Consider the following 22,729-nt stretch of genomic DNA (forward strand, 5'->3'; position numbering starts at 1 on the left):
TCCCACACGCCGCCTCTTCTTCTGACTTCGGTCGCTCCCTCCTCCCTTCCCGAAAGAAGTCTGCATTTCCCAGTACAGAGCAGGGGGGCGGAGGGGACCCTCCCGTTTGTAGCACTTCCACCGGGCAAATTCAAGGCAGGGCAGTTCGGTAAAAGTAAGGGGGAGAGAGAAAGGAAACCTTTCCTCGCCCCCCCCCCCCACGCACAAAAAGTTTAGTGCCCCCCGCCTCCTAGCCCCACACACCGCAGAGGGGCTGGATCAGAAAGCTGCCCTGTCCTGAAGCTCTTTTCCCCCCTCCCCCGGTCTAGAGTGAAGAATTGAAAGAGAGCGGGGGGGGGGGGGGGGAGGAGTTGGTGCTGGAGAGGAGTCCTGCAACATCTGTAAAACTTGGACTGGGAGGAGGAGGAGGAGGAAAGGAGAGAGAGAGAGAGAGGAAGGCAGAAGGGACAACTTTTCAAACACGTGAGTATCCGAGCGGAGTGTTTTTATTTCCCTCCTTCGGTGGGTTTAAAAAAGAGAGGCTACGATGCAATTTCCAGGGGTTGCTGCTGGTGGTGATGGTGGGGGGGGGGTCCCCCCTTCCGATGCAAGTTGGGTGTTACTGTCTGGTGGAGGGTTTTTTTTCACCCCCCCCCTTTGTTGAACCAAATCAGAAATGTCAGTCAGTGCGAATGAGTCAGAAGGGATCAGATTACAAGATCACTGAAACTGATGTCGGATCCGCGCACACACACACACACACACACTGAGGGCTTCTCTCTTTCTCTCTCTCTCTCTCGAGGGAGGAGGGCAGGAATAAAACAACCACCAATACACACAGCCCGGCCTCTTCTCTCTCAATCCATTCCCTCCGCCCCTCCCCCCCCCAAAAACCAGAAGCAAAATGCCCGCTTTCATCCTTTGGGGTCGGTCCTCTTAAGCTTTGCAATAGGAGAGAGAGAGAGATTCCTCCTGCAGGCACCGTGCGGGTGAGACAGCAGCCCAACCTTTTCTATGGGAAGTTTGGGGGGCTTGACAGCAGCAGCAGCAGCAGGTACGTGTACTGAGTTTTGCAAGAAGTTCTTCTTTGTTGAATGAGTTCTGCACAATGTTTGCAAGAAGCCAGAGGTTTTGGGCACTTTCTTTTGCATTTCCGAGCTCTCTCTCTCTCTCTCTCTCTCTCTCTCTCTCTAACTTGGAAGGGAGGGGAGAGGGAGACGATCCGAGATTTAGCCCCCCAAAATGGCTGTCAAACTGTCCTTAACTAAAAGCCAAAAAAGAAGAAAAGTATACAAGAATCGGTAAGTATTCTCTCTCTCTCCCTGCCTGCCCTGCTGCACTCCGAAAGGCTTTTGAGGCTTACTGTCCCACACTTGAACTGCAGATTTGCAAGCAGCAGCTGCTTTCCTCCCCAAAGAAACTGCTTGTTATTTTCATGCCAGTTTCTGTGGCTGAAACTTTGTTGCTATAGCAAACATCCTGTCACATCTGGATAGGTGGAAGGACTCGGATGCCTATGGGGCATGATCGTTGGTGTTATTTGGGGGGGGGGGAGAAGAGGGAGGCTTGTCTTCTATTATTATTTTTGATTAATCTGTTGGAGTTTCAGGGGAAGGTTGGGGGGGGGGGGGTGGCTGAGGGAAGGCGTCTCGTTCATAACAGCGGAGAAGTGAAAGTTCTGCCTTCTCTTTATGATTTTGTTGTTGTGACTGCTGACTTTGGAACTTGGTCAACTTGGGAAGCTGCAGACACCAAACGGCTGGGGGATCTGGACACTATACAACTCCCCCACCCCTTTCTCCTGCTGTGTGTCCCCCCCCCCGCACAATGCATGGAGAAAAATATTTCAGGGAGAAGGACTGAGCATGAATCACTCCCGACAGTTACTTTCTCCGCTTTTTTAGGGGGGTGGGGAATGGAGAGGAGGAAGGAGAACAAACACATGATTTGCTGCAAACCAATTCAAACTAGGACCTCTGCATGTTTTTACATCAAATAACTTTACAGCATTTTAGGAAAGTGGATACGGTTGTTTTAATTAGCCTGTAAACTTAGATTGTTTACACAATTGCTCTTCTTCCAACCCAGATGACACATACACACACATGTGCAGCTTCCAAGTCCTGGCACCACGTGAAAAGGAAAGGTAAAAGGAAATCCCTGCCCCCCCATTTTTTTAACCCTCTGGTGTATACTTTTAATCCGGTCTTTTGGGTACAGTGTTTGTGGCCGTCTGCCAATTTATATGTAGATATATTTATGTAAAACATTTTCTCTCAGCTCTTTGCCAGCTGTTCCACATTTTCCAGCTGCCACTTCTGTTTGAAATGATGGACTGTATGGATCTCAAAGTAAAAGAGCCTTTTTAGTCAAAGGTATGGATGGTTGTCCACTTGGTATATAATGTTTAAAGACTCATTAAAACCAAAGGAGTGCTAGCTAGCAATGCACGCCACTACCCCATGTACCACACTTTATTTTCAAGGGTTAATAGAGCTTATTTTTATTTTTAAGTTTCAGCATGCTCATTTAATTTAATTTGTGTTGGATTACAGAAGAACTCAAATATAAAAATGTTTCAAAGCCCTATGTAGCTAATTAAATTAACAAACCTTTTTAAGAGGGCGCCAGAGTCTCTCACTGTCTGTCTCTATATGCCTGATATATGTAGCTATATGGGAACTGTTTAAATTTCTTTAATACTTAGAAATCACTACATTTCTTTGTGTTATACAACTCTTTATGATTTGGTGTTTTGGGAGATTATGAATTGAAATCCACAAGAAAGGGCCTTAAATGTTTTGAATATTTGTGCAATTGCATTGCAGTTTTGAAAGGTACCTTACTGATTGATTCATATAATTATTTCATTTAGGTCCTTTATTAAAAATTAATAATGATCTGACAGTTTCTTAATTACATATGTCAAGATTATTTTGAAGGGAGAAAAATGCTATGTTTTCTAAGTAAAGTAACATTAAAATGTAAAAATAGTTGGGAACACACCACAGGATTTCAATATTAAAAGTAATGGTGAATGAATTTAGCAATGTAAACTGTATGAAGTATCCTGAGAATGGTTTATGTAATGAAATTTTGGGTTTAAAAAACAAATATATTTAGTTGGTTGGTGTACAGTCAAATTTAAAGCAAACATTAAATGACATCACATTATCTGTAAGACAAGGCTACTTTTAAGCAGAAGATTATTTCTTTTACACAAAGGATTGTGTGGTTGAGAAATCTAACGTGTGAGGAAAAGTCACTGTTTTAGTGTATATAGTTCTTTAAAAAAAAAAAAAAAAAAAAAAAAAAGCAGTAAAGGAAATAAAGCTATACTTTACTTGCACATGGCTTTCAATGTGGTATTCTGTCCTCCAAAGCATTTTGCTGCCCAAGTAGCGCAAAACAAAGAATTACCTGTATTTTGCTTAATGAGTTGACTCATGTTTTGTGCTTAAAATGTATAAATTAGCTAACACAACATTTAGCACTGCATGTACAGTTCATAATTGAAGGTATATTTTGATATGAAAATGAGGGGTTTTGTAGCTGTGTTATAACATTCTTTGTTTAATTTTCTAATTATTTTTATTTTGGATTAGCTGGTACATAACCTGAAATATTAGGACTCCTCCATTAAAAAATGTTGGTAGAATTTATTTCCTTTTGTAAGTTACTTAATAAAAAATGCTTTTCAATCATCCATTGTATGCTAACTTTGGAAAGTTTGAGTTACAGTTTCTCTCTTATTTTTGGTAAAACTATTTCTCCCTGCACCCAGAATTTGGTTTGATCCTGGCTCTGAATTCAAGTAAGAAGTGAAAAAATTTTGGTTGCAAATTGTTCTTGAAAAGTTAGTCATCTTTGCCCAGTAAATAAGGTTTCTGATGCTTATTAAAACAAGATCCATTGGGGGGAGGAGGAGGGAATTATGAAAGGAAGCAGTTTAATGATCAAGGTTGCATGCACTTAACTATATGGAGACTGTAATGTACTAAGAAAAAGCAGATTTGAAGGAAAAGTGAATCAGTGAGTCATGAAATCCTTAGGAAAACCTTAGTAATGGAATGTTAATGCTTTTAGACTATAGTAGATTATCTTAAAGGTCAGACTTTTCTTCTTTATGCAATTGTTGTAAATCCCTAGCTAAATAATACTTTGAAGAAGGCTTTAGTTTTGCTAGCATAATTCTGTAGTCGTTCTGATTGTTTTGGAAGAGTCAAGAAATTTTCTGCCAACTTGCAGTTAGGCAATTAAAATGCTAAAATGGCTATAAAGGAAGCTTTTTATTCAACCAAAGGGTCAACTCTAATAATGACTTTAAGTTGCCTTTCAACCACAGGTTTTATAGACCCCTCCTCCCCCCACAGCCGCCTTACACTTTGTCATTTTTATATGCACATTGATTTGTTATAATTTAAAATCAAATAAAATGAGACAAAATAAACAAAAATAGGGCATGGCTGCTGAAAACTTTTCAAGTACTTTCAGTGTATTTTTCATCTTTACTTTTATTTGATAAGTCTGTGAAATATAGTTGTAGACTGGCACAGACTTTAAATGAAATTTCACACTTTGATGATTTTTTTTAAACTTTGATATATTGACAGCAAAAGGAGCTGCAAAGCTTTTATATAACTTGAGCAGTAACGCCAAGCAGCAGTCAAACGTCTCTATGCATTTGTGTTTAACTGCAGAAGAAAAACATGTCCATGGGCAGTAGAGGTTCTTATCAACTCCCTAATCCCAGATCCCAGCAAACCTTGAGGGCATGCCTCAGATCTTGCTGAAATCATTGTAGACTCTCACAGTTTGCAGATTAAATATGCTATGTGTTCCTGGCTCCAACAACAGTTTTATGAGCTCACTAAGCTTCCTGTTTAAAGATCCTTTTCTGAAGTTTTTAGGAGCTGCTAAAGGCAATGCTGTCTGGAGTAAGTGGTACCTGTTAATTTAGAGACACTTTAGATATTTCATTCTGTCTGTAAAAATAGCCAAAATTGTTGTTTTCAAATTGGAAGTCGAGTTACATTGAAAAAAAAACCCCTTTAAAGAGTGATACTGTTGTTTTAATGTGTTTATGACTACACAAGGCTGCTGCTAAGTGTACATGGAGCTTGATTTGTTTTATGATGGCTTGACTTTGAGTAGTGTTTTTAAAATGAGACTTTTTCAGTTATAATCCCAAGTATATCTTTTACTACATCATTTTTGAGCATATTGTTACCGATTGATTGATGGGCTGCTATAATGCATACCTTTAAGGTATGTTTCTTCACCTCATCCCAGCAAAATGTTAACAAAAAGAAAATATTTTCTGCAGAAGGTGATTGCGGACATTTATGTAGTTTGATATGGGGGAGTTCTGATCCGCAGGAAAGTATCACATACTTTAAATTCTGTGTCCTAACTTCTCCTCCAGCTGGAAAACAGTTAACACCTATATTTGTTCACTGTAATCATGTTTATGCATTTGGTGTAATAGTCTTAATTAAAAAGGAAAATACTTCTATCATTGTCCAACAACATGTGTCATGTTATTCCCAAGAGAACTTGAGCCAATTTTGTGCTTAAAGGTTATTCAGTGAATGAAATTGTGAAAGCCCATTTGTCAAGGTACTGCACGGTTTCTGTTGGTTTTCAACCCCCAAATTCATTGTCTGCGTGGCCCAGTCATTAGTCATCAGTGTATTAGTGCTGCCTTCAGGCAATGCTGCCCAGCACTTCTTCACACCATTATAGCTCTAAAAGTGTACTCTGCCGATTTGTAGAATTACTGCTCTGATTTCCGCTTGGCTAGGTTTGAGGTAAGTCCCCTCCCTACCTTCTAGCTCACTCTAATCCCTGCTTTCTTTTAAGGCTGCTTTCTGCAGAGATTTAGTGGGAAACTTTCTTAAAGACTTTGTTGGCATCATACTGTGGTTTTGTTGTGGCATGCAGTGTACATATAAATTGTACCTGCATTAAACTTGAAAGTACACTAAATTGGTTTTGATCTCAAGAACTGGTGTGTATCGTTTTTAAAAAAAAAAACCCTAAAAATCTATCAGTTGATTTTACTGTTGCCTAATAGTTTGTTTAAAATTTTAAAAAGAAACTAATTAATTGGGTATAGAGCACACACTGTTATTCTTGACTACACACTTCCTGAGTATCAGAACTGACATGTTCAGAACACATAATCAGAGATTTTATTTAATGATCAGGGTGTTTGAAATTTCCACTATAGTTTTCTTTATTTTGTTTTAGTTAACATATATTGGTTACAAACCTCTCTCCCCCTTATTTTAGCTTGGTCCAAACAAATACTGCTGTCTTTTTTAGATTGTGTACCTGCTATTTGGATTAGGATTGAAGGATCAAATTACACTTGTGAAGAATTAGAACAAAGTATGTTTGGGTGTTTTTGGTCTAGAACCATGATTTCTATTGCATTGTTCCTCTAATTTACAAATCTGGTAATATCAGGAAAATCAACTGCATGTAAAAATATTTCATCCAGCTGCCTAAAGAATGAAGCCTTCATTAAATAAGATGTATGAATACCTGAAACTGAATAGTCAGGAACACAGATTAAGCCAATGTCACTTCAGTACAATGTCTGTTGTTCTGAACTGTATATATTAAAATGAAATCCTAGCACTAAAGATCTTAACTAACAGGACATGTGGTTTGGTGTGGTTTGGCTTGGCACTTTGAACCATGAATCCCTATGGATGGTTTTACTTGGAAAATAAGACAGCAGTAGAATTTCGTGATTATATTGTGTGTACAGCCTGAGTGGACCATGAGGTAATTTATATTGCAGCATTGTAGAGTTATTCTACTGTAATGTTGTCAGGTTGCAGAAACTGCAAGGAATCCTGATCCTGTTTTACTGCTACAATGAGACAGGTGTAAAACCTAAAATAAAATTTAAAAGCTGAAGATAAAGTTTTATAAAGTACATTTTACATTTAAATTCTTCTTGGATGCATATAGCTTTCCTAGCGCTTTACTAGTAAGGTTAAAACATCTGTGTTGGGTTAGAATGTGAAATCGTGCTTTATGGATCAAGTCATCCTTAACCTTAAAGTATGTTGAGTAGATAAATAGAATTCCAGGAACTGGAAGTTGGTGATCAAAATATTGGACTTTCAAAATCATCTTGCTTGGGTTCTTTAATATTGTTTAAAAATGCTGATTGTAAGATGTGGTATACAGGCTTTTCTTCTATGATTTGCATATCTTAAGATGGAAACAGAAGATGCATCCTAATCAATAGTTGCATATGTATTTGTCATATGGACTGATGTATGTTAAATATATTCTTCATTGAGTTTAGTTGCTGTATAGATTGACATTGATATATAGATCTAGTTTGGATTCTAAGGAAACTTCATTTATTGGGATTGATGATCTAAAGCAATAAGTCTGAAGAAAATGATCATGCTACTGGAATTCATGTGTAGCACAAGTGCTCTAATAAGAATATCTGCATTTTTCTGTGGCAGTTGTAGTTGCAGTGACCTTTTGTATGATAAACTAAATAAACCATGACACAAAGCATATCCATTACAGGTGTTTGTAATTTGTTTTACCATCCTGTTCTGGAGAAAGGGCAAGAAAAGAGGAAAAACACACACCATATCCTCACCACAAGTGTTTTCAGTGCTAATAACAGTATCAGCAGAGGAAGTCATAGGGCTTGTTATCTACACAGCAAGACTTGCTGATTGTCTTCCTCTTTGGCATATTCTCATCCTTTCAAATCCACATTGAGTGGCCAAGATCAGATTTTAAACAACCTTTGTTTTACAGAAGGAAATTACATTACTGATATTTTAGTGTTTCTTAAGTTTTTAGATTTATTACAGTTTGGTTCATAAAAGGTATAGGCATAAAAAAGCATAGACTTGGAAGAGAAATTTAAAACGTAGCCAGTTATTTTAATGAAACCTATTGGTATAAACACCAAAATCTGAGATTTTTTTCTGTGCTAATTCTTTTAATACTAAACCTACTTTGCCTTAGATTTTTTTTCTGTTTAAGGGTTTAAACATAAGGACATGGGATTATAAAACACAGAGATTATTCTGAACCTTCAGGCAGTATCACAGTTTTAAATGAACAGTTCTATGCTGTTCACAGTTAGTCTGTTTAAAAAACAATCACTAAAATTGAGATTTGAAAAAGAATTTATTCTGTGTTTAGAAGTAACATTTATGGATTCATAACTCCATTTAAAAAATAAATAGTGCTTGTGTTCTAGTTATCCTGGATTTTATGTAAGTAGGCCAAAAGTTAGAACAGGGTGAAAAGAGGAACCCAAAGCCTATATAATTCAAATAGTGTTCTGTTAGACACAGAGTTCATGGAGCTGCTTTTCCCTTTGTAAGTTTACTTGCATAACTTTAAGGCAATTGGATATTGAATGGGTTATGAATTTATACCCCAAAAGGTGTATATTACCCCAAATTATTTAAAACTGCTATAATGTGATAAAAGGCCTGATTCTGCAGCCCTTACTCATGTGGGTTTTCCTCATTTAGCTTAGTAAAAGCTCCTTATGCGAGTAAGGGCCAGAAGACAGAGCTGTTAGTCAGACAATGAACAGTTAGAACCAAATCTTGCTGTCTTTCCTGTGGCAAAGCTCCCACTCAGTAGAGTTCTGTCTGGGTAAGAAAACAAGAATCAGATCTTAAATCAGTAATTTTTTTCCCTGTGGAAAACTATTTTACTGAGACAGAGAATTTAATCTGTTGTAATAATAGGATAAATATTTAATTGGAATTTTACCTAACAGCTTCCTAAATCCCAGTAACAGAAGTACACATAATCTACTTGTAATAATATATAAGTGAAATAGTTTTTCTCTGTTCCAAGTCAGGTGTTCCCTCAGATTAAAGTGTTATTATTAACTTGTTTGGATCTGTGTGTTTTAAGAATTTTTAACAAACTTTCAGTAATTGTTTATGTATATATCCTGGAAGGCGTAAATATATGTAATTCCTGGAAAGGAAAGCATCTGTTACTTGATCAATAGTTCAGTTATTCCATAGAATAATTTCTCACTTAGGGTCCTAATCATGGGGCTGATAATAGTGCTGCTTTGCCTAGCTGATTGCCTTTGTGTTTGTGATCCTGTATTATTGTTGCCAGTAGCTATTTAGCCTATCAGGAATAGATCAGATCATCATTAATCAGGCTTTAGGTTGAGTTGTTTTTAAATCTTCAGTTGTACGGGGCGGGAATCAAAGGGAAGTAATACATAGGAAAATATAGCAGACACATGAATTTTGAAAGATTGTATTATTACAGTTGCTGCTGTGTAGCTTTATTTTTAGTTTTTTCAAATCCAAACGCCAAAACTTTCCTATATTATTCTAGAATTATTATTACATTTTTAAAATTTAGCACAGGTTTATAAGAACTATGTAATTCTCAAGAGAGACATTTTTAGAGCATGCATGAAAATTGAAGAGAAAATGAAGAATTGTGAAGGGTAAGATTTATCCATTTACATATCACCACCATTTTATGATGTTTCATATTTAATGAATATGAGCCCAAATTTAACCCCATCTTACACTGGATGCAGACTTATACTAACGAGTGAGATCGCACAGTGTGTAAATCAGATCAGAATTTGGCCCACAGGTTGTTCATGGAAGTTGGAAATTGTAGCCAAACTAATGAGGTCTTAAAGAGAATATAAAATGATCTAACTTTTTTGGAAATTCATAGTATCTGAATTAGTTACTGCACCTATATGGAAGGTGAAATATATCAAAAGCTTAATCGTACTACTGAAGGGTGCTTGACAAAATACATTAATCTTTTATATTTTTGGGGAGGAATTATCAAGTGTAACTGTGTGAGTATGACTTTGCATTCTTGTTTGATGCAAAGCAATGCTAAAATTTGAGAGAGCGTTGGAAGCTAAACATACCTGAATCAAGCTTGTATAAATCATTGTAAAATAGCTTTCACATAACAGCATAAAATTCTCATGTAAATTTTGTATTTGAATGTAGCTGAACAAGACAGAATTTTCTTATCCTTGAATATTCCCAAGGAACAGTGTGACCAGTTCTGATAAAATTGATAAAGAGTCCTTTATGCTTGAGAGAGACTGTGTAATTTCCTGATTGTTCTTCATGCTTCCCCTTGTGGTTTTCACTTTCACACAGTTTTGCATGTATTGTATCCCCAAAGACTGCTTCCAGTGTGGTGGATCAAAGTGGTACATAAGAACACCCCAAATACCCAGAGTAATTTCTGAAAAATTAAAGATACTATGTTTGCGTGCACACTGATTGGGGCACTGTGATAGCAATCAGTATGAACTTCCCTACTGCTGATGTAATGATGATGAATGCTGTGACTCTGGTATTTCACACTGCTCTTCTCAGTGGATGCAAACCACTTGTTAATGAATTGAATACAACGACAGCAGCAATGAATAAAACAGGGAAAGGAATTAAAAAGGAGACAAACCAAATAAGAAAACAAAAAGAGGCAGCAAGAGGTTAAAGTATAGAGGAAACATAAAACTAATAGGCAAATCAATAAGCAATTTTGCAATCCCTTACTTAGGCAAGTAGTTCCAATGAAGTCAATGACACTTCTTGTAGGAGTAAGGGATACTTGAATGAGCAGTGGGGTGCAAGATCTGGACCTTCAAACCAGCAACGTAGAGAGGAGAAAGAGCAAAGAGGTTAAGATTTAATAGAAAATGAAACTAAACATGCTTATGAAGGACCAAATTCTCCTCTCTTGCAGTGGTTCAATGAGGTTACACTGGTGTAAGTGAGCAGAGAAAAGAGATTCTGCCCCCACGATATGCATATAATTGTTTTTTTCTACTATGGTGTATACACACACACTGGTAATTATATTAGTTTGAAGCTATTTATTAGTGAATTTTATTGTAGGAAATAGGTGTTATTACCGTTTTGTTGACATTCAAATGAAAAGTGATGGTATTCTTCTTTTCATTAATTTATTACTGGCAATTGCTTGTTATAATCTGTCCAATTTAATATGAAATTGATGAACATTCCCATTTACGATGTAAAAAGAAGAGACACACCTGCAGACAGGTTGCTAATAGGAGAGGGATTAGGTTTAAAATGGGAGTCTGGAATTAATTGTGCAGTGGGTTCAGGCCTGCGGGAAAAGTACAAAAGATTCAAGCATGGTTGAATGGGAAAAAGCCACGAATGTTTGCTTTCAAGAAGGAATGTTTATCCCTCTGTTTACCTATGAAAGTTCAGGCTTTAGTCATATAACGTTATAGCATTTTCTCTTCGTTGCAGTTGTCATTCACATGCCCATGCAGATAGAGGAAAACCAGCTTTCCAGTTTTTGAAAGCAGAGTTAATTCTTGCAAAATATGTATGTCATGTCTCAAGGTTGGGGCAGGGAAGTCACTGACTCAGATGCCTGGGGAGTTGTAGACACTTAAAAAAAAAAAAAAAAAAAAAAAAAAAAAAAGCCACATAATATTTTGAAAGTACAAACTACTTCAGCCTGGATGTTTCTCAAAAAAAAAATTTAGTGATCAACTGCCAAAGGAAATAAAACTCTTATTTGTTCCTGGACCTTTGACTGTTTTTTTTTTTTAAAAATAGATTGTGATTTACATATTTCATTACAGTTTGAGGGGGAAAAAAATCACATCTGTGCTTTAGGACCGTGATTCTAAAAGTATTGCAGGCCTGCAGTTCTTACTGAAGTCAGGATCAGGCCCATTGTATAACTGTGGTCAGAAGAGTGAATCTGTAAAAAGGATATCTTGAGGTTCCAAATTTTATTTTCCACTGATGCTTCCATGTCAGCAATCATGTCCAAACATGAGTTTTCTAATTGTTAGCCTTGTGGACTCAGTGTGCTGTTTGCGAATCAGGCTATTATTTTTGCCAAGCACTTCATCACATTTGATAAAGAATCAGAACATAGTTTAAAACTCTGATGCTGTAATCCCTATCCATGTAGAACTCTCGTTAACTTTAGTGGAACATCTGTGTGTGTTGAGGGTGTGGTGTGGGGGCGTGGGTGGAAGGAGAGTGACAAGGGGGAAGGCCTAGAAGGATAGGATATTCGTTGAAAAATACATTTGTTTGTGTGTAGTGAGATTGCCTGTGCAATGCAGATAGTAATAAAAATAGGCTCAGTGTGTAACCTACGTAGATATGACACAAAGCATGCACAACTTAGTAGGTTGCAAGTTTTATACATTTCTGACCACAAGTGCACTTTAAAATAGTAAATTGCTAACTAAGGCCTCTCTGCACTTCTGTAGCACCAGGTATGGCATGGTACAATGGGGAGCGAAACTGCAGAGAAAACTCTTTTAGAAAAAGTGGGATTCTATCCTCTTGACTTCTCTTCATATATATTAAAATAATAATAATAAAAAACACCTGTCCAATGGGCTGTGAAAAAAGTAGCCAAAAGAAGGAGTAGGAGTAGCCACTCTGAGCCACAAACTCCACAGGAAAGTATGTGGCAATTAATTCTGGCTACCCCTCTCTTCCCTCCTCCCCCAACTCCTTATTGGGCACAATTAGGATTTAGATGCTAATGGTAATATAATTAAAGTCCCAGCCATGCTCTGATAGCTAGAGAGAAGAAGGCTGGAAACCCGTGAAGAGGAAGAGTCCCACCTCATAGCTGGCTGGGGTCTGCATGGTTGAGGGGGGTGAAACCACTGCAGATACTTGGCCTCTGTCATTTTCAGGTGCTGCTCTTTGCTGGTTCACTCCCTTTCTTGGTCCTGTGACAGAGGGGCAGGATGTGTGGCCTCCACTGCTTTGACAGTGGTGAAGAGTTCTCGAATTGTTCCCTTCACATGCATTCTTGGGGGGAGTGTGTGGGCCTAAGATATCAGAAAACAAGGGTCAGATTCTGCAATCCCTACTTAGCCCTCACGCAGGCAAAGTAATTTAAGCTAGTGGGAATGTTGCTTGACTGGACGATTTGGCCCTTAAAAGTCAAAATAGATGAAAAATAACTGAGACTACCAAAAGTTACAGCTTTCTAAACCCCTTGGAAAAACTGTGTGGAGGATTAGCCTTCTCAGAGACCACTGACTAATTTAACACTGGGGGGATAAGGCACTGGAAATTATATAATAGGATTGTCCCATATGCTGGCCGGGGCTGGGCTAGGTAAGATGATAGGTATGGTAATTAACTAAAGCCATGGACTACTCTCCCACAGAGAAGCATGCAGGAGAAAAGGAAGAGAAAGCACGTGAGAGACTCTGAAAGTTTAAACTTTATGAAGTTCCTACCAGATTCTCACCTAAAATGGAAGGTTTGAGGCCAGGGCAGGGCCCAAGCCCAATTTTTTCAGGCCCAGTACAAACTTGTGACATGGGCCCCCTCCCACACACATACCCGTGGGGGTTGTAGCCTGGGCTGGGCCCCCCAGGGCCTCTGGGCCCCACTAAAGTGTACCCTCCCCCCCATGTGGGGGCCCTGGACCAGGGAGTAGCCTTTAAATCCTATGACTCTCTTTGCCACTGTGCTTCTGAAGTTCTGTTGGACTGTCTTTTCCCCCAGGATAGCAAAGCTCCTGCAGGAATTATGCTTTCGTTGGCCCTCCCCTAAACGACACACAAGCTGCCTCTGAAAGGAATGTGGTGTCAGTTAATACGGAGGACTTGTACACTGCTGGAGTTGGAATTGAGATTACCAAATTACGTGCTACTACTTGGCTCGTCCAGTCCCACGTTCAGACCCACCTTCTGAATCCTGCTCAGGGTCAGATGGGAAATTATTTTATGAATTATCATAATATTTAGCTTTTATGTAGCACTTCCAGCTACAGATCTCAAAACATTGTACAAAGGTGTGTCAGCATCATTGTCCCCCCTTTTACACATGGAGAACTGAGGTAGAGAAAGGTGAAGAGGCTTGCCCAGAGTCATGCAGCAGTCCAGTGGCAGAGATGGGAAGAGAATCCATGTCTCTCAACTACCAGGCCAGTGCCTTGTCCTCAAGGCTACTGCACTTACCTTAGTAGTGGTTCACGTAGTACCTGGGCCTTTCATTGATCCCCACTGTATAATGGTGAGATTTTTGGATTATATTATTGCTCTATTAAAATAAAGTACCCCATTGAATATGGGGGAAAGCTTACTAGAGAGCTGCATTTATGGTTCAGCAATTTTGCTTTGTGCATATTTGGTATATTTTTTTACCGAATCAGTCAGAATTGAAAAAATCAGTTAACTTGGGATATAGCAAAAAAAGTGTAATTAAATATCTTTATAGGTTACATTGTGATTTGTTGTAGAGTTTGATGTTTACTTCTAACATAGTTGACTTCAGCTAAAAGTTGAGCTAGTTTAGTCCTAGAATAATGCAACTTATTTTTTTTCATATATATTTGGATACTTCTAACACTGCTCACTAAAGGAAGCATCTAAAACTTTCCTTTTTTCAATCACTTGCTGATTTATTTTCCTAAAAATTTTTTTTTGCTGAACATGGGACCTAGTTTTTAGTTCCTACAGAAACTGCTAACCAATGCTGTACTTCTTTCGGTCTAAGCACTGTATGTGCTGAATACTGATTACTTATATAAAGCTTACTTTAATAGACTGGCATCAAGTTAAGCTACAGCCCAGAGTTTGGGAATATACTCCTATATTTCTTGCAGACCAGGATCTCTGTAGTCACGGTACCTTGAAGTGGGTACGCTGGTGCACATAGAATTTTATCCTTTTGGAAACTGGGGTTCTTAGGTTTAGGTTCAAAATGTGAAAACTTTGAGAATATGGTGAAGTGATCTAATTGACATAAAATGACTGAATGATGAGTCAGTGCAGATGATAGTAATCGGTGACCGGTAGAATAAGCAAACATGCTTGTTTTTTGGCATGGCTTTCCATTTTCAGGATTGTCATGCATAGAAAGTGATCCTGTTATTTGTCACTAGCAATCACATTTGCCTTCCTCTGTGGTTTTCAGAGCATTGTTCCAATACACTTTTGTTTGAGTTACATTTTTACACAAACAAAATGAGAGCTGTTTACCTTAGTAAGGCAAGATAGACTTGGAGAGGTAATCGTTGCTGTATATTATGGATAGGGTGAATGCTGAAGTTTAAATTTGGCTTCTACGGTAACATGATGGTTTGTCTCAGTTCTGCTCAGTTCTGGTTCCAAGCAGCTCAGGACAAAGGGAAAAAAAATCCCGCCCTTTCTTTTCCCCCCTCAAGTCCATTAAAATTCTTACAGGGTTTTAAAAAAAGTGGACTTTCCTGTCAAAGCAGCAGACTAGACCATGATGCTGATTCTGTTTAAAAGCAAATGTGCTTGTCTCTGGTGTTAGCATTTCCTTAAATTCCTCAGGAACTCATGCATGCAAACCTGATTTGATGAGCTTCATGAAATGGCCTGTGGATTGCTAATGCTGCTGTGCTGCAGGCTCTTCTTCAGGTGAGAAGTGTGGCTGGTTTCTGACTAAGCTTTTTATGGCATTTGAAGTTTATGACTCTGTTGTTTTATTCAGGTATTAGTGCGAGGAGAGCTGAAGTAATGAGAAGTCATCATGGAGGCCCAGTCCCATAGATCTACCACAACTGAGAAGAAAAAAGTTGAGAATTCCATAGTGAAATGCTCCACTCGAACAGATGTCAGTGAGAAAGCTGTTGCCTCCAGCACAACTTCCAATGGTGAGTAACAGCAGGGATTTGCTAGCAGCCAAACCTACAGTAATTTTATGTTCACTGCATTCCTTGTGAATTGAGCATTTGCACCTGGATCAGTGTTTGTTCTAAGGAAAGACTAAAGAAAGCAAACAGGAGAAAAAAGTGGGTAGGATATAATAAACCCTGTTGGCATCAGACATAGCCTTTTTCTTCCAAAATTTCTAATTTGAGATGTAAATGTGCTAAGTTATTTATTATAGGAAGTTCCTGTTTTGGCATTTTGGAAATCGTCTTGATTAGCCTGGCAAGCATTGCAAATGCTTTGCATTTTACCTCGGAAATTTCTTACACGAGTGAGGTAATTAGTTATTACAAAAGAGATAAAAGTAGCCTTGTCAAAATTAATGGTACAGGTTTTTTTCTCTTCTTTTTCAAATAAACTTGTCCATTGTAAAGTTTTTTTTTATTCCTGTCCCTGAAGTTCTTTAATGGCTGGTGACAAAACCTCAAGCTAAGAGCAAACCTCCAGTGAATTCATTTCAAAGTGGTGACTATAAAGGTTGCAGATTTACAAAAACGGAGGAGTTTGCTCAACTTCAGAGATTATCTCATTTTGCAAATGTACATACTCTGTGCCACTCCACGCCCCCAGCTCCTTTCTTTGTTTAATTTACAAGAGCTAAAATCATTGGGCCTTCCTAAAATAAAACTCCCATTGAAGTCAAGGGAAATTTTCTTTGAAGGACAACAGAATTTGGCTCCATGGCTTGTGATTGCTGCAGATTAAGCATTGCCTTTAGCAAAGAAATTCAGGCAATCAGTCTAGTAACTGTTACAGAAGAAAAAAATGGCTATTCTTTTTTTCTCTATCAGAATCTCTGTGCATCCCTGGGAGAATTCTGAGTGTCCCTCCTCCATCTTGCATCATGACCACCATCTTTCAGTCAAGGCAGGGTTCACTGTTCATTGAGTTGAACAAAATTGCGCACACCCAAAGAGAATAGGGAAAGAGACTTGGAGTGAAAAATGAACAAGTTCTGCAGCTGTACTGAGAGGAAGATAAGCAGGATAGTTAAACATTTTGGGGAACATGTCCCGTCATCCTTCAGTGGTTGTGTCAGTAGATTCAAAGTGCATCCAGCCCCAGCTAATGCAGGGATCAAGTGACTGGATGAAGCTCCCCATTAGCTACTGGAACAACCCTGCCAATTTTTAAAGTATGTTAGATCAGATCCTCATCTGGTGTAAATCTGCACAACTCAGGTGGTATCAGTAGACTTGCACTGATTTACACCAGCTGTATTCTTTCCAGTAATGGGATTTTACACATTGGCCCAATTTTTCACACATTCATGCTTAAATGGCCTGATGCAAATCCCCTGTAGTGTGCAATCAACCTCAGTGTAGGCACACTGATGGGCTATTATTGACAGTGTTGTCTAATGTTTAGATCAGAGGGCCAAGAGTCAGGACTTCTGTTTTGTTTTTAAATCCCCTGTTCTGCTGCTGATTTACTGAGATGCTTGGTCAAAACACTTAACTGTTCTCTGTTTAGTTTACCTGGTTAATGGGAACTTTGATATTTAATGATCTTAAAAGTATGCTGTGAGGCTTAATTAATTAAAGCATGAAAAACACTTTGAGATCCTCAGAAGAGAAATGACTTATAAGGATAAGGAATTATTATTAAATATATTTTGTATTGACGTTTTTTCTGAATGACCACTTGGAGAGAAAATCTTTTCTGCAGTGAGACACTAATGCAGTACGCCTTTGGTGCCATGATTAGAGCTTGGCGAAACTCTCTGATGGAATTTTTTTTTTTTGCTGAACAAGGCAGATTTAGGTCAACAAAATCATTTTGTTTGTTTGTGTTAATCGTGGCAACTTGTTATGGTTGAACCAAACAAAGAAAAAACATTCAGAAATGTCATAAGAAAACGTTTTGATATTTTTCCAGGCTAGATTTACAAGGGGAGTTAGATGGCATTCACAAAACTGAGGAGGAGAGTGTGGTACTTTCACATATAACCAGTTACCCAATGGCTTGGGCACTCATTTTGGAGGTGGGAGACCTCTGATTAAACCCCCATATTGGAGCAGGCACTTGAACCCAGATCTCCTCCATTCCAAGTGAGCATCATAAGCATCAGATTCCTGCCTTGCAAGTGTTAAGTGGTCTAACCACCGGGCTATTGGGTATAAGAGGACAGGAAAGCTCCACCACTGCTTCCTCCTGACAAAATATTTTTTTTGACCCAAACCAAAGTTTTTCTGACTTTTCTGATTTGTGGAAAATTCTGAAAAAAATCAGTTTTGGGTCAACTGACCCAAACATTTTTTTTCAGAACTGCCAGCAAACTGAAAAATCAGTTATTCGCACAGCTATAGGACACACACTATATCTGTTCAGGTCAGTGACAAAGCTCCCTGTGACTTCGGTGGTTAAGGATTGAACCCTTAGATATGCTTTTTAATTGAGACAATTATGAGTAAATTCAGAACTGGAGTGTCTGGCCTACCCTAATATACACTCAGCCCAAATCCACAAGTGCAAGGATTAGGCCTCAGATAGATACAGACTTTACTCCTCTAAGGTATTAAGATATTTCTCTTAGAGTAGTCTGTATAGTCCATGTATAACGTACTAAAATGAGTAATGATACTAAAACTTTAGGAATTTAGAAATACTGAAGTTTATAATTTCAGAATGGTGACATTTTGCCTCTGTGCAAATGTGACCGCCATGTTAATGAATTTTGGTAACAGGAGACAAATTTTAGTAATGCAGCATGGAAGCTCACTGTTGCATTGTATTTACATCTTTTCTTTTGTAGTACTGGAATCGTTAAGTGTTAAATGAACTTCACCAGTTGATATAACACATCAATTGCTGTACAAACGTTCAGTTTCTCTTTATGAATTACAGCTTTTTACCAAAAGACGAAATAACATAGAATGGCTGTGGTTTACAGTTGATTGCTTTTTTAAAAACAAGATAAGGCTGCTTAAAAATATACTCCGTAATCATTGGTGTGTTTACCAAACAAGACCCTGCATGCTGCCATTTCAGATCAACATCTGCCAGTCATACCAACATCACCTCATAAATATGTCTAAAAACTTGTGTTTTCCTTTCTGGACAACACATTAATTAGCAAAGTTTGCTAGGTAACATATACTTGAGTGATGGCTGTCCAAGAGGTGCTATGTGAACTGGCATTTTCTGAGTGGATCCACTGTCTTCTAAAAGATTTAGAATTGAGTCATAAATGGGTTGAAAGCTCATATGGATTTTATGCAGAGCTTAAAATTGTGCAGAAGAAACAAGGAAGACTCTATTTTTAGTATTTCTTTGCAGTTCTTGAAAGAAAATAACTGCCCAGTACGCCTGATAGCAGTACCTATGTTTAAATAAATATTATGTATGGAATCATTTTAAAAAGAATAGGCGCTTTATTGTCTGATATGCAAACTCTGTTTTATTTAAGAGTCTCTTTGGTGCACGTGTGTGGCTACCTCAAAGGTTATCTAGAACTTTTTGATGATAGATATGGGGCCCAATTCTGTGAGTGCCTCTTAGTTTATTCTGAGTGCACATTATTTCACATAGACTCAGACCCATTGACGGGCTTGGTCCATAGTTTGCACTTTGGCCATTTATGCAGAACTAGCATGATTACTCTACTTAGAATAAAAACCAAAAATTCCTGTTACAGTTGCTTAGCCACAAACTATATTAGAGTGCTAAACTGCTAGCACTGTGTAAGTTCAGGCGTTGCCAGCATTTCCATTATAAACCCCTAATTTCAGACATTAAAATGTGAGCCAGGCTGAAACTTGTATGAGAAGGTCTCAGTAGTGGAGTAAATTAAAACTTTTTTTTTTAGGCATATGCTCAAAAATAAAAATAGTGTTTCTGTAGTAATTTTTAAAATGTTTGCTACTAGTGGATGTTTTATGGGAATTCTGTAGTTTTGGAAGCTGCATTGTTTTGTTTTGAATTAATTTTTACAGATCTTTGGTCTCTTTTTTGATTTTGTGTATATCAACCAAAAACCACATACATCTTATTATGGTACACTTCTTTACAAATCTACTTTACACTTTGTGAATGAGTGAGAATCAAGCACTGCTGTGCCAGAGTACAAAAAATCTTACATTTATTTGTGACTTAATACCCTTAGATTGAATCCACTTCACAAAGGCAAAGTATTAACGATAAATATTTATTAATATAATATATTAATATATGATAAATATTATTTTCACGTAGTTGCCATGTTACTAGCATTTATGCTGGAATAATTGTGCCTGTGCCTCATACATAAACTCTGACACCATATTGGTTTCATGAAGCTTCACTGACCTGCTGCCACATCCCTGTCCCTATCCCCCCAACACATATATGCACCCTAGGGCGACCAGGTAGCAAGTGTGAAAAATTGGGACAGGGTGTGGGGGTTAATAGGCACCTGTATAAGACAAAGCCCCGAATACAGAGACTGTCCCTATAAAATCAGGACATCTGATCACCCTTGCATCCTCTCTACCACCATTTTACTAACACAATAATATCTTTGTGGCAATGGATGCACACGAGTGAGGGAGCTGTTACCTGCAAGATTCATTTATCTATGTATTGATTCAGACCAGTGGTTCTCAACCTATTTACCATTGTGGGCCGCAAGTGCAGCTCTCTATATGTTATGTGGGCTGTATCCACACAATATATATGCTACCTGTATGATGCTGAGGATGTCATATGAGCCGCAGCTGTGTGCTGATTGGGCTGTGAGTTGAAAACCACGGATTTAGACTCTGATCCTGCAAACTGCTCCATGCACACAGACCTCTGTGCCAACCTGTGGTCTCATTGAAGTCAAGTATGGAGTATCTTTCATGAAAGGGATCCAAAGGTAATAAACTGGTGTGAGCACAGACCACTAACTAGCATTATCTGTACCCTTTCCAGGGAGTTTGCTTGTTAGGGCAGCTCACACCACTGTCCCGCTAGACCTTTCTTTCATTCTGCTAGTAGCATGATGCCTACTATGGTAATAAATAATCCCTAGATTAAAAAAAAAATCTAATTCTTTTCCTCCTTGATGTGAAAGCTTCAGACACTAGATGCTTTTAGAGTGTTGGAGACAGTACCCAAGAATCTGCCTTTCGGAAGTGTAATAAATACACACACTTAGGTTCTTTTCCAACTTGTTGCACTTGTATGAAACCCTGCACATATCTGGCGCTTCATTGATTGCAGTGGGGATCTGCGTGGGGAAAGAGGGCAGAGTCAGTATGACAAATTTCAGTATAGCGCTGGAGTCTCAGTCAAGCAGGCACTGCACCATGTGCTTAGCTTTAATCATCTGAGTAGCTCCAGTGGGACTATTCGCATGCTTAAAGTTAAGCATCTGCTTTATCACTTTAGTAGATTTGGTCCTTAGCTATTAAGTTCTGCTTTGTAAATAAATGGAGCTTAACAATAAGAAAATACTTTTTAAAAAAAATTGTTGACAATCAACCCCCCTTCTTCCACCCTACCCTACACATGCTATGTGGAATTTGAATTTTTCATTGAGTCTCTTGTATGAATATGTTGGGTTTTTGTTTTTGTTTTTAAATTTTTATTTTATTTTTGGTGAACAAAATCCAGTGAATTCCTATTACCCTGAACAATAATTTAAAAAAGTAAACCTGCATTTGACAGTATTGCTTGCAATAGATTTGAAAATGTTTGCACTCAGCTGGTATTTATTTACTAATGATCTTTTTATGGGCTTTATTGATGGTTGTAAATAAAATGTTTGTGTTTTGCCCAGTTGTGGCAATAAATGATTTTTTTTATTTTATTTTTTTTAGTTTGCATTACAAACAATGCAGTTATTGTATAAAAGCTCCTTCAGTTTCTGACAGGCAAGTGCTTATTTTCAGTTTGATGTGTTTTGTCTACTTTTTGACCCATGAGCTCTTTTCAGTGTAATCTGATATTTCTTATTAACCTATTACTCTGCTTTAAAAAAAAAAGCTAATTATAAACGTATGTAGGTTGTAGACTTGACTACTTTTATCAGAATCAGATAGTTATTGAGAACATACTTTAAACAAAGTGATAGCAGAAATTATTATATTAATGATGATGTAACTTGAAACCAAGCTTGATAGATGAATAAACGAGAGGAAGTTCACATGTCCACTTTGATTCTTTCAGAAAAGGAGCCAGCTTCATCGAGGTCTTTAAAAAAATAATTTAAAAAAATTGTTCTTTAAGGTTTGAATGAGAAGAGTATTCAGCAATCGGCAGCTCCATAAGAATCACATTTCCTGTTTTAACTTTCGGGTAGTTACTGACCCTGCTGCTTGCTTTCAAGCTCACCATAAAATAGGTGTTAATCATGATACCTATTCTTGGCCCCTTAGTTGAAGTGACATGTCCAGGATCCTGTTGAGAGGTCAGAGTTCAGAGGAGGTTGTTAGCTATCAAGAAACATTGCCTGCACCACTTTAGTGCCCTGCGAATTGAGTCCCTAATTGCTTATTTGAGCCCAATTTTGCAAGGTGGTGATGAGGGCTTCTCCTCCTTCTTTGAAATCAAAGGTAGTTGAGGGACCCTCTTCATTTTGCAGTATCAACATTCTACGGAATCAGCTAGGAGACAAAAATGTCCTTAAAATGTAAATATATGGGCCTGCATCATTTTTAGTAAGAGGGTGAACATTCCAGGTAACCTCTATTCACAATAATCAGGCACAATAGCATGAAAAATAAGTGGAAGGACCCAATCCCTGAGAGGTGCTGAGTACCCATAATAACCACTGACTCTCATCAGGCCGTGAGGGAATAAATTAAAAGGAGATGGCTTTACTTCAGGATAACAGTCTCTTGCTGACTCTTAAAAGTCTCAGGGCCAAATTCTGCTCTGAAACAAATGGGAATTGGATCCATGTAACTGAGAGCATAACTTGGTCCTCAGTCTGTTGTCGTGTGAGGTAAGCAGTCAGTTAAACACAGGTCCTGTCTGAGTAATGGAAGCATGGTCCTTTCTGTATGTTTACTAATGGGATTTCAGTTATATTGTTATGGTCTATCATAAATTGAA

At 38.1% G+C, this 22,729-nt stretch overlaps 1 protein-coding gene across 1 annotated transcript in view; it reads left to right on the plus strand.

Annotated features, from left to right (window-relative positions):
- Nucleotides 1-931: 931 nt before the first annotated feature.
- Nucleotides 932-22,729, plus strand: part of GLI3 (GLI family zinc finger 3) — a 238,333-nt gene continuing 216,535 nt past the window's right edge. The window contains exons 1-2 of the mRNA XM_067550432.1: nt 932-1,033; nt 15,489-15,651. Coding sequence (XP_067406533.1) covers nt 15,528-15,651 — 124 coding nt within the window. The 5' untranslated portion in view covers nt 932-1,033; nt 15,489-15,527. The remainder of the gene's footprint in view (nt 1,034-15,488; nt 15,652-22,729) is intronic.

Source organism: Emydura macquarii, unplaced genomic scaffold (assembly GCF_026122565.2).
Source record: "Emydura macquarii macquarii isolate MOO-44397 ecotype Brisbane River unplaced genomic scaffold, CSIRO-AGI_Emac_v2 contig_1263, whole genome shotgun sequence".
Lineage (NCBI taxonomy): Eukaryota > Metazoa > Chordata > Testudines > Chelidae > Emydura > Emydura macquarii.